The sequence below is a fragment of the Mya arenaria genome, chromosome 12 (genome assembly GCF_026914265.1).
Source record: "Mya arenaria isolate MELC-2E11 chromosome 12, ASM2691426v1".
NCBI lineage: Eukaryota > Metazoa > Mollusca > Bivalvia > Myida > Myidae > Mya > Mya arenaria.
The window spans coordinates 60,439,889-60,456,996 of record NC_069133.1 but is presented as its reverse complement, the minus strand read 5'-3'; the positions used below and the strand labels follow the sequence as shown (position 1 = coordinate 60,456,996).

Sequence of the window (17,108 nt, the reverse complement as noted above, 5' to 3'; positions counted from 1 at the left end):
GTCTGTAACATCATGTATAGTCAAGTACAAATATTGTAACTGGCTGAATTGTTTTATTTTTTTGTCAAAATCATGTGGATTCAACTGTATAGGCAGCTACGCGCCTGGAAGTAATTTGATGAATGACACCCTTTTGAACATTTCTATGAAATTATGTTGAAATCAGGCCATCTGTTTTATAAAAAAAGATTTTCATAGTTTTTTCTACATGAAACCACTCTGTTTTAAGAAATCTGGAAGAGGACCATTTGTGAAATTTGGTGGCAATTCGCCCGGTGGTTTAGAAGTTGTTTCAAGGAAAATGTTGACGACAGTCAGACGGAAAGTCCCCTAACACAAAAGCTCATCCTTGAGCATGAGATCTAAAAATGGACAAAGAGCAAGAAGTCTAAAATACCACAAACAAAGTGATAGTTCCTATGCACCACAATCCCCCCTAAATAAAATCTATCTGTAAATGAAGTTTGAAATCAAAACTTCAAAGACTTTTGGAGTTAATTAAAGTGACAGACACACACACGCACACACACCTACCATTACTATATCTCCATTGCTTTTTTGAGAAGGGAACAAAAGGTGGAATCAGCCCAATTTGCTCAAATACATGGTTTGACATTTATAAAACATTTCAATTACTTTTCAAATTGTGTATACATTCTTATCAGCACTGAATAGCTACCCCTGGCCCATTAAACTAATGATCAGTACATTTTCTTACAATTTATCCAAACGTTTTGATTTTTCAAAATATGGGATATTAAAAGGTCATGTTGGTCCAATAAACCTCAAAACCTGAACATATTCTTGGTTGAAAATAGATGAGCTTGAATTAAAAAAAAAAATTGTCATGGTAAAAAATATGGTTCAGGTCAGGAAACAAGAAACTTTTGTTGTTCCAATGATCACTTTTAATTTAAGTTTGATTTGAAAGATCAACATCTGCGACTTTAAATAGTGATTTTATTATGATTGATTATTGCAATCTCTGCCCCCCTCCCGCCCCCCCCCCCCCTTGTGAGATCTTTCCATCTAATCTTGCATCATGGACTTGTCTGCTATGTGTCTCTCTGGTATTGGTCACAGCAAAGGTGTGTTAAGGAGGGGGGGTTCTGAATTTTGAGGGGGCGTAACGTTTGGGCGCAACCTTTAGACATACGCCCTGCCCTCAAAAACTAAAATGACGGTGTGCAAGGCAGGAGGAGGTGGGTGGGGATATTTTACTTATTTAAATATTTTACTTTTTGTCTTCGAATTACTTATTTTATTGTCATTTTTAAGTTCAGCACATCTTTTCAACTGTCAAATGCACGTGTACTGTATTTGTTTAAATTGAACTAATTTCAATATACCTAAACAAACATGATAATTATAATGGTCATTTCAAACAAAATTAAATCCAATAAACTGAACATAGTTAAACATAAAGCAGCCACTTATCTATATGCACGAATTTCTTTCATTAAAACGATTGTGTAGCGTTGTCATCTATATTAAAGCGCCATTTTATGTTTTCGAAAGTTAAATTAACGAATTGGCTCTTTGTTATCGTCAGCTCCAGTGATCTCCCTTATGAATATACTGTAGTAACATCGACAAGAAAATTGCGGCGTCACAGTTTGTGTGGTGGTGGGGGTCTCTTAGATACAACAAAACTGAACATATAAATTATAAATAGGTAAATAAAGTGTGTCATGTGAGGTGACCCAATTCACTTGAACCTGTGAGGAGGTCTGCTAAATACATGTATATGCTTGTGGTGACGGCCGGGCGACATTTAGCTCCTCGTGCTACCCTTTGACGATGATATCAATTAAAATGCACTTGGAGTTGTTAAAGGCCTGGCAGTTGAACTATATCTTTTTTCTTTCCTTTTTTACTCGAAACTTACAAAATGTGTGGCTTTAACTTTCTCACTGACTGACGACCAAGCATTGCCATTGATTAAAGCATTTTTAATTATATGAGCCGAACGAATCTGTAGTTTCGAGTGAAGACAATAGAGAAAACTTCTTGCAAGGAAAACAGTCAAGAATACACAGTCAAAATGTTAAACTATGTTCTATATAAAATAACCACACTTTGAAATATATGACGCATATATCTTTGATTGCATTCAACAAAAAAGAATTTATAATTTAATATCTGAACAGTTCGAATTTAGGCAGATAATGATAGACTTCATTTTTTCTTCTTTTTTTAAACATAATATTATAATTATATTATTTCCAAGCATTTTGTGCGTACGCCTATGTCGGAGCATACCTGTTTCTTTTTATATATTATCCTTTCAATCATGTTTGTGCACCCACCCAATGGGCTATGGCGTAGCGAACATGTAAAATCATAACCATCGAATTAGCAGAAGAGCTTCTTTTTCTTTAAACATGTGCAAACACGGTACATTTGTAATCCTCTCACTGTTAGCAACTTGCAGAATAGCTTGTTAATTTGTTGAAGTAACTTGCTGTTAATTATTGATTTAGATATTCTTTAAATGTAGCACATTTTGTTTGAAAGATTTATATAATTCGCAATATATGTATCGATGCATGTAGGCAGTTACGCAAAACTGAAATTTATGGTGTAACCCAAAACAGCGGCTCGGCTTTGCGATGGTTTATCATCGGAAAGGTAAGTAAATGTATTGCCGCCTTTCCTGTCATTCAGATCGCAACTATTCCCACCTCTTTGTCCACGGACGATAAGGTAGAAGGTATCTGGCCCTGGTACCCGGACCACAAACTGGTGCACATCCAGCGGCTACCCAAACTTGACGCTACGCCAGCCATAGACAGGAAGCAGTCAAAAATGCGGCGTACCATATTGTTCAGAAGTGCTTCTATCAACAGCAGTAAGACACACAAATATAGCAAAAGCAGAACATTAAATGAGCCGCAGCTGTAAATTTATAGCTATAGCTGTACTATAAAGTACAAGAACATTCTTAAATTACAGCAGTAGCTATTTTTATAACAGTATGTTATACATGTACAGTCGCTGTCACAGACATGTATAAACCGACATGAAGAGGCAGGTGAAACGGACATTAATAATCTCCTATTACGTTATTGTACATCTGATATTTGTAACCATGATAAATATTTGAAAAAAAAATCATGAACAATTATTATTTTTTTATCTCCATGCTTTAATTCTCGTAGCCCCCCCCCCCCCACATGAGTTTTCACACGCACGCACGTACGCTCGCTCACACACACGCACACGTGTATCCCTTCCTCCTCCACAAACAAGGCTACTCACACTCAAACTAGGAAACAAAGTAAAGTAGACTGAGGTTTAAACAAATGGGGGACTTCAGGTTCCGTATCTCTCTGTTTTGTTATTTAGAAAGTTAATCTAAATTTAATTTAAAACATCTTGGGTCAAGTTATGTGCACAAACTAGTTTAATACGGGTATACAGAGAGACCGAATACCGGTGTTTACAATAATAATCCAGTGGAAACCAGAAATCCGAGTAGTAAACTAGACACGGAGTCACATGACTAAAAAATGGCAGCGCCCATGGAAGATACTGAACGAAAACGGTTATTAGATTCATCCAATTCAAGTGTGAATGATGAGGATGATTCAGAATTTAGAGTTTATGGAAGGAGATGGTTTATTCTGGCTGTTGTATTTCTTCTAAATCTAACCAATGGAATGGCATGTATTACTTTTTATCTTTGTTTTCTTCTGTGTTCTGTACCGTAATAATCTCTGTTTATTTGTGTGTTGAATCTGGGAGTAGTGTTATTGGTCTCAGGTTGTACCCTCAAGAAACATAAGTTTATTCACATGCTCAGTGTCCATAGAGAATACTAGGTAAGTACCAATGATGCAAAAAGTTTATCTGCCAAGGCGGAAGAATTTGTCGGGTAGACGCATCTCAGGGCTTTATCTGCCCATTTTGGGAAAAAGACCCTAGACATTTTGGGAAAATTTGCGTCATGAAAATGCGGAAATTGGGAAATTTTTCAGTGAATAGAAAAAAGCTGTCTAGTCTCCTGTGAATTAGGATATTATTTAATATTAGTTTATTTTCCCTTTAAAAGACCCACAATGGCTGAAATATCAATCCTTGGGGTGTAAATATCTATTGCAATAAATCATGACAGATAATATTTCATATCTCTAAATGTGATGAAAATCAATGATTTCTGAGTTCAATTACCAAAAATACTTCACATCACATAATTTATTAGGATGTTGAAAATGAACCAGTACAGGTAAAAAGAATTTCTAAAAAAAAAAAATATGTATATTTATTTATTTTATTTTTTTGATTGGGATTTTTTTCTGAAGATTGGGAAAAATATCTTATATTTTTGCTTTGGGAATGGGTCCGATAGTCGGACCCGTGGGTACTATAGAAAAAGCCCTGCATCTGCATTGCCAACTCTGCTTATTACATTCTTAATTTTTGTCCCTCTTGAGCAAAAATCATATATTGTGTTATCTGGTTTCTGACATGTTTGGAATAATTATCATGTAATTGCTCATTATATTTTTAATCGTAATCGTTGCCATGGATAAGGAATATCATGGGATTTTCAAAGCAAGGGACACAACTCATTGTTAGCTGATTGAGTAGCAAATGTAACAGATAGGAAAAACTTTGTACATCCTAGCCTCTGTTTATTATAGATTTGCATTGGATTTGGTATGGACTTAGAGCCTATGTCTTTTAAGAAACAACACTCTTATAACACAAAATGAATATTTTTTTCATATGTTTCCATTCACCTAAAACAATTTAAGTGTTCTAGCTGAGTACAAGTATATGCTTGTGGTGGAGACGATTTCAAAGTCACTAAATTAAAAAGTGGACATACATATGCAGTAAACATTTTGTTAGAGAAAATGGACCTTCTGAGGACCATCCAGACCCTGTATTTGCCACCATTCACATACATCAGAAATTTGAAAACTAAATGTAATATAGCCAGATAGATTTTATCAAATACAAATATTTTCGTTTTGTATGCTTCAATGTATAGAGGCCCTAACACTAACAGCTGCATCTGTATCAAAGAATACATTGGTTTAAGTTTCAGAGGCTCTGTTGCAGTATCAAAATACCATTAGTACATTTGATATCAAATTGGATTTCCGTAAAGATTTAGGAATAAATGAATTCCAAACACAGTTTATTATATGCATGGCAGCTTCTGTAATGTTTGTTGTTTTATGCTATATTTCAGATATGGATTACCTTCTCCCCCATCGCAGACACAGCTGTTCCATACTACAAGATCACTCCATTCCAGCTGAACATTCTAGTTCTAGTGTTTGCAATAGCCAGTGTACCATTTGGCTTTGCTGCATCATGGTTGTTGGATACCCTGGGACTCAAAATGAGTGTAAATACTTTTTGTCAATGTATTTATTACCATAACAGTTAAGACTGCCTTTTGTAAGTAATGATATTGGAAGGGTTGGAAGTGAAATGGATATATCTGCTTCTATATTTAATAACATTTAGGACCTTTTTGCTTTTAGTCTTTGATACATACAGTAATTCATTAATAATTATTACTTCTCAGAACATTTTTACTTTTACTCCTTCATACGTCAATCATTTATACTAATACTTCTCAGAATCTTTTTTTCTCTTTTAGTCATTCATATTGATATTTTTCCTGCAAAAGATTCATTTTTGTGAAGTTAAGTGTTTTAGAGAATAGTAAACGATACTGTAGATGTTTATTTATATTATACATTTATAAGTGATTGGAATTTATATATAATAATATTTGTAGTTTGTGGCTAATGTAAAATCAACATTTTCAAGCTGTGAATGTTCTCACAATAACTTGACTTGGAATATCGATACAAACATAGATTCAAAACAATAGGTCTACATGTTCTTCTTGTTGAATTCCTACATTTTTGTTCATGGAAGGAATTGTCAGAATAATAGCTCATGCAACAAATGTTTTTGTTGTTAAAGACATAACCCAACTCCAGAACTGATGTTTTTGTTGTAAAAGAAAAACAAAAACATATTAATATAGCTTCTTGAATCTTGGAATCATTGACCAGTTCAAAATGGTCCATTGAAAACCCAGATGTATAAAAGTAAAACAAATTTGATGCCATTTTAAGAACATTGTATATAAGATAATCATGTTGTTTTATTTTCAGCTTATTTTAGCAGCCTGGTTGAATGGTTTGGGAAGCTTTCTAAGAAATGTCAGCACCTTTGAATCTGTCCCTGTTGACTATAGGTTCACAGTCTGTCTGATAGGTAATATATTTTGAGGGGAGGGGAGCAGAAGGGAGGGGTTTAATTCTGACCACAAGATATTATCATTTATAAATGTGGCACTGAAAGGAAGAACTGCAATTGAAATATTTTGTTTTAAGGAAAGGTATTTATTCTACTGTTCCAATCCAGGATATTGAATATGTAATTTAAATTATATTGCCATGTTGTGTACTTTAGCTCAATAAAACTTGCTTTAACCAATTGAAATATTTTATTATTCAGTCATTTTAGTAGTATGCATGAAGTAAACATAATTTTATACCATTATTTTAATGTATTTTAAAATCTAAAGATGGTAATATGCATAATTTTATGAAAACACTATATCCCATTAATGATAAGACACATCTGCCCATAATTTCAAAAGGTAAAGACGCTGATTTTAAATTGATCCCTTTCTTTACATCAGGACAGATTCTAGCAGCCTGTGCTCAGCCTTTCATTATGTTTTCACCAACTAAGCTGGCCGCCCTTTGGTTTGCTGGGGATCAGCGGGCAACTGCTAACATGATAGCATCTATGGGTGAGATATTGTGTCTATATTGTAAATTAAAGTCTAACATGAAGGAGGCAGCCCAGCCTTTGATAATGGTTTCCCCTACCAAGCTGACACCACCTTGTGGTTTGCTAGTGGGACCATGATATGGGGGAGAGTTTAGTGCCAACAATAAAACACACTTACGTATTTTGGGATAAAGGCAGTTGAAACTGAATTTATCAACTTGGTTTCAGTATGTAACTTCAAAAGAAAAAAATGCCTCTATCTTATCTATTGTCTTTATTGCCTGTAAACATGGCAGACACGTGCATAGGGATTAACTAACCCAGCGTTCTTCTTAACTCAATAGATAAACATTTTATGAATGTTTTGAATAACATAAAGAAAATTGCCCTGTGTATATATAATTTATATGCATCTAGATCTATAACATTTGAACCTCAACTGTTTTTAAATTATTTCAGCTAACCCTCTTGGCATTTTGGCTGCTAATATTCTTGCTCCAGCTGTTGTTCAGCAACAGAAGGATATTCCAACACTGGTATGTTTGGTTTATGTGTTAGAAGAGGAAGCAAATGAGAATTAGTTTATTTTTGTTAAAATTAAGAGGTATTTTATAAATGTTCTAAAATGTTTGAAGCATAGAATTGATAGCTGTGTAATGGCCATGTAAACTGTGACTGTGGTTTATCACATGATCACAGGTATGTATCTATTAAGTGATGGTAATTCATATATTTTTCTACAACTTTAACCTCCAGTGTTGAGGAAATGTCTGGACCATTCTTATATACATGCTTTTACGTTTCTTGTAGTTGTGGGTAATAACTGCCCCGACTCTTTTTACCATGGTGATGGCCACATTCGGAGTACGTAGCTCCGTACCTCCTACCCCACCAACCTCAAGTGCTGAAGAAAAGTCAGAACCATTCTTCGCGGGGCTTAAAAAGGTGAACATGTTTATATAGAAACATGTAGTAACAAAATCTTCAATTTCAGGGTCTTAAACCGTGAAATGTTGACTGATTTTGTTATAACTTGATATGACAGCTTTTCAGAAATTGAATTTAGTCAAAATCCGTAGGAAATGCTGTTTATCTGTCCTTTTGTCATTATTTTGGTTGTTTAGACATTTTCATCCATATGTCTTTGATTTTTAGACTTTTTTTATACTTTCAAATCTTGTTAGAAGACTCATCTGCTTCTTAACTATGTAATCTTCAGCTGATTTTCTAATTGCAGATAATAAAGAACAAGAATTACTGGGTGCTGAACTTTGTGTTTGGAGCCGGCCTTGCCCTGTTTACTGTGTTCTCTTCCTTCCTGGATCAGATGCTGTGTCCTCGAGGATATACTGATGTATGTACTGGTAGAACAAATCTGCCTCGGGTGAACCAGTAGAAATAAAAACTGGTTGGTCCACTTAGTTGGTAGATTACACAATATTATGTAGACCACTAAAAAGTAAAAGACTGTTAGTATGCACTTACACAAAGTAAATGGTTAGCAACTGCCTCCCATATTACCATTTGTTTTAGTAAGTACATACTAACAATCTTTAACCATTACGAAGTATTGATAAATCCATTAAATAACATAAATACTGGTAGATGCTATTAATAACTAAGTATTGATTTAAAACCATAATTTATTATGATTGAATGCTATAAATAGCATTAATGGTAATGAACCATAAATTGCTTTAAAGAAATGCAACATATAACATCCAATTGAATTGAACAAAACAAATGAACTAAATAACTAACACCCAATTTAATTTATAAAAAAATTCTATAAATTAACACAATGAATTGCAATCAGTAACCCTGATACCACACAAGTATTGAATACAACACTAAATTCTCATGAAAAAATGCAATACAATGTACATAGCATACAACAGTGAAATACCCATATTGAATAAATCCATAAATGCAAGATGATAGATGTTAGATTTATACAGGACCTGTGTTCAATGACCCTTGATGGTCAATATTGCCAGGTCAAATGGTTGATTTCAGACATATGCTGGCATGTGTGGAGCGCTGATGATAGGAGTGGGGTCTATAGGGGCCGTGTTTGCCGGCTTGTACGTGGATCGCACAAAACGGTTTGAAGAGGTTGTGAAATTCTGTTGGTGCCTCAGTACTGTGTTTGGTATAGCCTTTACTCAGGTAAGATGAAATAAAAAAACATATTACGATAGTAGTCAGAAAAATATTGTTTATACTTGCAAGAATTTTTATTTTATGTGTATGATACATCTTCATTTGTAATATAATATACCTTATTGGATACCAGTAAAACATTTTAAGAACATTATAAGGAATTCTACTCTGTTTTGAAAAATAGGATTCAGTACCGGGATATGCTGTAGTTATTCAAGTATGTTCATTTCTGTCTGAGGTAGATTTATGTCATTTTGGAGTAAATAATATTTTGTCGCATTGTAACTTCCATTGGTAATATAAGAGCAGATTATGTATATGTACATGACTATTTTATAATCATTCGTCAAAAACATACTTTCACCAAAATTTGACTTTAAGCCAAGAATCCAAAGATGCTACACATTTTGGTAATAAAAGAGTTAAATAACACTTTTTGACATAATGATAAAGTAGGCCTTTTAATTTTGATAGCAATAATAAACTATACAGAAATGTTTTTCTTATTTCACCCAGGGTTCGAAGTTCCGTCACCATCAGCTCCTGGTGGTATTGTTGGCAGCATTGATCAAGGCTTTGAGTTTACTATCTACTAAAATGTTCATGTTTGCTTTATGTAATGCCTTACTTTTGAAGTAAACCTTTGCTATGATCTGTTCCATTCAGGTTTCGAGATTCAGAGACCAGCAAGTTCTAGTAGCTTTGGCTGTAGCGTTGTTTGGGGGTTTTGGGTTCGCCATCTATCCGATATGTATGGAACTAGCTGTAGAGGTCACATATCCTATAGCTGAGGCCACTAGTGCAGGTCTTATGGTCATATCAGGGTAAGAGGCACCATTTTGGTTTATATTTATTCAGTACATATGCATTCTATTCAAATTATGCTTTTGAGTATATTTTTGAAACCTTTACATTTCACTAAAAAATGACAGGTTTTACACAGTTCAGCCAGTTTTGATAATGTTAAAACAAAAAATGAAAAACATATGTATATATAACTGAAAAACCTTTGCTCTACTGGAGGTGAAACACAACATAACTATTCCATTTCCATTTATGAAACATATCCTTGGTTGATTTAAGTACAGAACCATTCAATTGAAATTTCAAGGTAATGTCATTGCAGTAAAATAAAGAATCTCGGTCACTATCTATATGAGTTATTTTAGTGCACAATATTCCAAACATTTAGCAATTTAATGTTCAAATTCAGTTAAATTTAATTAATCTTTGTTCTGTCTATACATAAAAGTATTTTAAGCTTGACTATTTGAAGATTAAGGTGGGCTATACTACTCGCCCTGAGGTCAGCGGCGACCGCCAGTTAAAGGTTTAGAGCAAGTTGGCATTTTCATTTATATAAACACCAATGCCTTTCATTTAATTTACTTCATACTTCAACAGTCATACAGGACCATCACATAATTAGGTGTAATCCCCCATGCATCAAAATGTGTGTTTTGATAAAATACATCTTTATGTAATGTTAATCTTTAATGATATACAGTAATTCAATTATATACCATATTATGAATCTAATGTGTCAGATTTAATGTGAAGAATACTAACAAGTTTAACGTATGTAATTAAAACATATTACTGATTTTTTATGATAGGCATTTGATATAGATAGTGACCAAGGTCCTTTCTTAGTGTAACCACATTACATGAAGCTAATCCTTACCTATTACAGGCAAATTCAGGGCATCATCTACTTGCTTCTTATGCAGTTTATAGCCCAAGATCTCTCAGAGGAAGAGTTGGAAAAGGGAACTGGTTGCAGCACCAGTAACCAGAAAGCCAATGACTTCACACCCCAGGACTGGACAGGTAATGTTATCAGCTTGGTTGCAGTTCAAGTACTGTGAAAGGCTTGATGTGGTCGGAGGCCTTGTTGTACTGAAAAAACTTTAACCTTTTCCATACCTCAAAAACAGTCATTTAACATGAAACCATCCTCATTCATCAGAGGTTCGATCGTAGTATGCATAGCATCATCAGGCTGGTGAACGAGAATGCATAAAACTTGTTACACTTGTTTCTAGTGACAGTACACACATTTATAGCAATATTTTATTAATTGTTGAGTTATGTCCCTTGCTTGACTGAAAAATAACTTGACTTCACCCTTGTAATATTACCGTTCACTGCCATATGTAATAGTGAGAGTGTGCATAGTACTTACTTTAAACTTCATATTTATTCAACATTGATAACTAAACAAGTCCTAACAGAATAGTGTGTATTTCCCTCGTTGACATGGTGTTGTGCAAGAGTGTGGTCTATACACAGATTTTTTTTTCACTTGGTGATCACAAATAGACTTCACATATCACAAGTTGAGAAATGAACCAGGGATGCCTTGTTGAAAATCGAATGCGTTAACCACTGTGCTAAATGTACAAAGACAGGTGATCTAAGAAATCTAAGAAATGCCTTCAGGAGCATAGTAAACCTGATGTATGTGGCCGATCTGGTCTTACGGAAACTCTCGCACTGGACTTTCAACCAATGAGTTACAGGATTACCCCCCGCCTCATTACTAAATCATTTTAAAAATCATCATTGTGGGGGTGGGGCTGGGGGGGGGGGTAAATGGGGTCCCTGTGTATTAGTGCTATATAGTGGTGCACATTCAAGAATCAGGATAGCTCCAAATATAGTGGACCTTGGTCTTATTTTCTGTTGTAGCTTACCTTTATTGTAAAAGATCAGAGCGATGTATGGTTATACATGTTTGTTGTGAAGTTGATAATTGTAGTTATTTCCTCAAATATGATAAAAAAAATCTTCCAACTAAAATAACTTCAACTTGGCGTTGACATTCATAAGAATGTTTAATTAAACCAAACAATATTGCTTTACCCTGTCATGTACTTTGAGTGAATTATTGCCTCTTTGACAATTCTTCACTGTCGTGCAAAAAGTAATTTTGGCCATAACTCAGAAACTGTTAAGATTATAACATTGAATTTGGTGCACACTTTCGCTATGACAATATGCTCATGTTTGACAGGTTCTTAATAGACAGTGTATAAACTATTTTCTCAGTTTCCCCTGCTTTGTTTATAGATTTTGCCCTGACTGACTCAGTTAATCTATACTTTCTTCAATGAAATTGTGTTTTCATTTCAGTGCCAGGAATGTTTGTGAGTGGAATCGCAGCCTTGTCTTCAGTGGTACTCATAGCCTTTTTCAGAGCTGAGTACAGACGCATGAACGCCGAACAACGAAAAGCTGCCGAGAAAATTATGAATCAAACTATAGTTATATCGCCACCTTCATACAACACGTGATAGTTTTACTTTTACTGTTCGGATATTATGGGTATGTATGGGAATGTATGGGAGTATGGGACCATTTTGATCAAATATCCTAAGATAAAAAAAAGCTTTAGATGAAAAACAAGCATCACACATTGAATTGTATGATTTCTGTGCAAAATCAATTAAACATTTCCAATAAAGCTATTGGTTTTGAAATAGATATTCACACTTCACAGAAATGTCAATTAAAAAAAATCAAATGATGCACTGTTAAGTTGACTCTGGTACTGTGTGCTTTGGCTGTTTAAGAATTGTTTGTTTGCAATGGCCCGTCCAGCCACATACCAAATGCACTGAATGGATTTTTGTTTTCAAATGTCTTTAGAGTAAGCATAGATTTTCTTTTTCTGTTCTAACTTCACTTTTTTAATATTCAGTCATGATGACACATAGTCAATATATCCCCATCCACAGGAAAGTCCAGGGTCAATATATCTCCATCCACAGGAAAGTCCAGGGTCAACTTTGAAAAAGATCTTTATGTACACTAAACTTTAGCTGGTATTTAAGATAATTACAAGGTTGAGGAAATGGAGAAATAAACCTTCTTGTCATTTGTGATGTTCCTACATATTTAAGTGTTTTTTAATATATGACTAAGGCAGGGTTGTGACCCTCTGGCTGTGCTAGAGTCTTAGAGATGTATATTTGTTTCTCAAGAAAGGTAGATTTGAGTTTCTTTAGTTGTTGTGTATTTTTGTGTGTTTTAGGTACACTTTATATAAACATATTGCCATGGATGCATTTACTAGATGGAAAATTCATACAAAAGAAATGAATATTAAAAAGATAGTGGTAAGCATTTCAATGGATACTTTATGGAGTAGCAAAAGAGTTCTTGTCTGGTGTTTCTTCTTGTCTTTAATGTCACATTTGTTAAAAAATCATCTAGTGCAAGGGTCGAATCTTATTTTGGGACGATTGTCATAGGGTACGAATGTGACATTCAGTTGTGTTTGGGCTAAACATTAGCTTGACTTTGTTTAAAACAATTAATATGCTGACATTTAGGAATTAAATAACATTTTAAATGACTGTCTTTGAAAAAAATCATTCATTCACATTAGAATGCTAAAAAACAAAATGACTAAGATCCATGGAATGGAATGGAATGGAATGGGGTACCTAGTTACCACTGCAAACAAAACAATACTTGAGTCTGGCCTTATCTTACGCTGAGATTATTCTGTGTATCAGTGCCAAGGACCTGGTGTTATACACCTTTATAAACAGTGTCTGTAATTATGACTTATTATTACATTGTATCTTGATTCTACCTATAAATGGCCGTGCTATTATGTTTGTAAAATACTCTTAATGATTTATATGTTTATATTTTTTTAATTTGTTGTTTATTGTAATGTTATTAATGACAATAAAGTGATCAAATTTTACTGTGCCTTTCGCTCCCTGTTTGTAATGGGGTATATATATTGGAGATCCTCGTATAACGAAACTCTTACATAATCGATTTTAGCTTGTTTATTATGAGTAAATGTTGAATCATTGAAATTCATGATGGGCATTTTAATTAATTACAGGGATATAATTAGTAATAGTAATTGTAATGTAAAATGAAAATGGGACGTTAGTATCATGTACTGTATTATTATATTGAATTTCATATGGTGACCTTCAAATGTGTGGTTATACCCCTAGCTTGTGCAGAATAATAAAGTATTGAACTGTTATAGAAGTACATTTAACCGCTGTATGTAAATATTGATGGCATGTGTTATTATGTTGTTTTATCGCGTAATCTTCATGAAGGACAATGGCCGTTCGCTGCCGCTTTCAATGTTTATTAAAACAACAGAATGCGTTTCAGATTTGAAAGCAATTTAGAATGATATGACATCTCACCAATTGTCTTCCAACGCAAAAACTTCGAAGTTAATTGTCATTTCCGATTATCTTTTTCACCAATCAAAACAGCCGTACTTTTGCTGATAACGCTATTATATGACATCTTATTTACGTATATCAGTGGGTGAATTACTCACGAGTGGCCGCCGGCATAAAATGTTTCACCACTCGCGTCGGTCAGTTTGTCTAAACAAGAAACTATCAACCTTGAAAGTACATTTGGTTTAACCAGTATTTATTTTGATGATATAATAAATTCTAAACACATATAATAGCAAGTAGACGGATCATCACAAAGTAAACATGATAGTCAATGTCTGTAAGTGTAAGACAGAAAGAATAAGGCCTACTAGCAATTAAAGAACACATACAGAATTGAGAAGTAAGCATACATTTTTTTTCTAAGTCTCTTCTTTCATCCATTTATTATAGCATTGATCATTCTGATTTCAAATGATTCTTATTGATTTGTACAATGTAAAATGTAATATAATTAAACGGACATTGTAAAATAAGAAGTGATATGCTATTATACCACTCATTTAATCATGTATATATTAGAATGTGAGAGTTGAGAAACGAAATATGAACATTCGCGCTCACCATGTGCTAAATTGTTATGTTACTTCAAATTTCCCTTCAATCTAAATTAAAACTTTATTAGATAAGCATACAAGTATGTTAACAACTTCATGGAGGCCAAGAGGGCTCAGACCGTGTTTAAAAATGCTATATAAAGTGAGATAAATTTTGTGTTAAAGTTATAGCACATATTATTTCGTAACATGTAATCTTTAACAACCATAAATGGTTAATTACTCTGTTTGAGATTTTCGCGAAATGTTGTTTTTGAAAGAATTCGAAAATATGGTTGAACTTCCTTGTCCTCAAACAGTATTGAACCATTGACGTGCTGCTGCAGCATTGTGTAAGTTCAGTTTACATTTTATTTAACTGAACATATCTATGTTGCGAAATTCGTGTGTGCAATTGTTGTCATACGAAATAATGTTTTGTTTTATTTACATGCCCATTAATGGTTAAACTAGGTAAGACTGACGTGGAGTAGTTGGACCTGGACGTACATGACCGGATGAATGCCCAAAGCCCAAATACGTTCAGTTTCATTGGCTGGGCATAGTTCAATAATTAAGCCAAGAGCGTCTAGCGTAAAGATCAAATATTATGATGACCTCGACCGCCCGCCATAAAATCTATTTAAAATAACAAACACCGCTAATGAACCGTGATGTATACGTACGAGCGTAGGCCACTGAATGTATAAAAGCCTGATACAAACCATACCTCACTTATTGGCTCACGAAATACTTCTGATATTAGTACTTTATATTTCCAACAATAATTTTCAAAAACTGCTTAAAACCTACCTCTTAGGCAGGCAATAGATAGAATAGACACTAACAGAAAAAAACTTCGTCATACGTACGGACGGACGGACGATGTTCTCCGGAATCGTGCTGATCACGTGCCTCGTCGGTGCAGCCTTTTCCAGTTGTCCACACGATGCCGGTTACCGACGCTGGTCCAGTACCGCCGCATGGGGAGGAAATAAGGTCGGTGTCTATTTATTACTGCTTAATTTTTTCCAAATTTCTGTCCATTTACCTTTTGGTACTGGCATTTTCTCGGACTCTTGGATCCGTTAGCGCTTCTTGGGAAATTCGCACAATCACAATCGAGTGTCCATGCGGCATTTACGCACGTGAAAATATGCAATCCCTGTATTTACAATTTCATGAGGATATCTTAATTGTTTTCCATTAAAGATAAAAAGTCCGGTAAAATTAGAAAATAAAATCTTTCTTTTTTTTCGCCATCTAATTTCTGTGAAAATGAAACGGCCGATATTTGAAACGTCGTTTATCACTGTTCAAATGAAGTCGCGCTTGTCCAATCACTGAATAGCAATCAAACTATTGCCGACACGTCCATGTATTTATCAATTACCAGATTGTTTTCTTTTTTTGCATGAATTAAGTGAATAAAAGTATTTACATGCAATATGAACGTCAGTTTGTCTCTAAAGAATATTACGGTGTTCCGTTTGGACCATCGTTTCTTCGCCCTTACGCGACAGCGTCAAGACGCGAAGGGACGAAGGCCAAAACTCGAAAGTACGAAAGCAAGGATACGAAGGCGCGCCTTTAACGTCGTCCCTTCGCTCTTCGTAATTTCGTGCTGTCGTGTCTTCACTATCGTCCATTTGCTTCTTTGCTTAAGGGCGATGACAGGGCGGCTCTTACGAAACATGGTACGGACTGAAGCACGAAAAAGAGGCAGTTATGCATATGTAGGCCGCGTTGAATTCCAGCGTAGTTAAGAGATGTGCCTACGCTGTCAAAATGTACAATTATACGAGCTCGTATATTGTTAAAAATCAAATATTATTGGAGGTTTTACCCGGAATACCGCCCAAAATGACCCGAAATCAAGCGTAACATGGTGGGAGAGGGGCATCCTCCAAGATTGAAAGCGTAAACAGTAAATTCTTAAGTTCTTTTATTTCCTTTCCTCTTTTGTGATGCTGTAATTTATAGGCCCGCGCAGTTCTTAAAACCCAATATGTGCAAAAACATCGAAATGCAATCTGGGCGTGACAATTATAATTTTCGGTCGCATTCCATTTTTTTTCTCGCTCCGTTTGTCCGCTTGTTATGTATAGAATATTTGTTATTTCTGTATAAACTACAGTGTCAAACCCATTCGTCAAAACCTAGGACCATCTTTAGTGTCACAGGGTTAATGTCTCAAAGAAATTTAAAGGTTTCATAATGCAACTATTATTAATTCTGGTTTGTACTGGATTACAATTAAACTTTTAGGCATTATGTTACTACAATGTACTTGTTTTATTTTTTCCCAAATCTCTCTTAACACATCCTGATGTATTTTGTATTGATTATTGTACAAAAATACCAGAAAAGCCAAGAAACAAATAAATATTTGAAATCAAGCTTC

General features: G+C 34.5%; 1 protein-coding gene across 1 annotated transcript; it reads left to right on the top strand.

Moving 5' to 3' along the window:
• Nucleotides 1-3,484: 3,484 nt before the first annotated feature.
• LOC128210306 (solute carrier family 49 member A3-like) lies at nucleotides 3,485-13,657 on the top strand. The gene is made up of 11 exons (XM_052914572.1): nucleotides 3,485-3,665; nucleotides 5,204-5,362; nucleotides 6,147-6,249; nucleotides 6,680-6,793; nucleotides 7,234-7,310; nucleotides 7,585-7,719; nucleotides 8,012-8,128; nucleotides 8,791-8,943; nucleotides 9,604-9,761; nucleotides 10,631-10,767; nucleotides 12,073-13,657. Exons 1-11 carry the CDS (start codon nucleotides 3,513-3,515, stop codon nucleotides 12,231-12,233), a joined length of 1,467 nt encoding a protein of 488 aa, XP_052770532.1. The 5' UTR covers nucleotides 3,485-3,512; the 3' UTR covers nucleotides 12,234-13,657.
• Nucleotides 13,658-17,108: the final 3,451 nt, after the last annotated feature.

Excerpts from the sequence above, each read along its gene's own strand:
- LOC128210306 (XM_052914572.1), top strand. The coding sequence starts at position 3,513 with ATGGCAGCGCCCATGGAAGATACTGAACGAAAACGGTTATTAGATTCA. Across the intron at positions 3,666-5,203 it reads TAAATCTAACCAATGGAATG|ATATGGATTACCTTCTCCCC; the intron begins GCATGTATTACT and ends GCTATATTTCAG. Across the intron at positions 7,311-7,584 it reads AGAAGGATATTCCAACACTG|TTGTGGGTAATAACTGCCCC; the intron begins GTATGTTTGGTT and ends CGTTTCTTGTAG.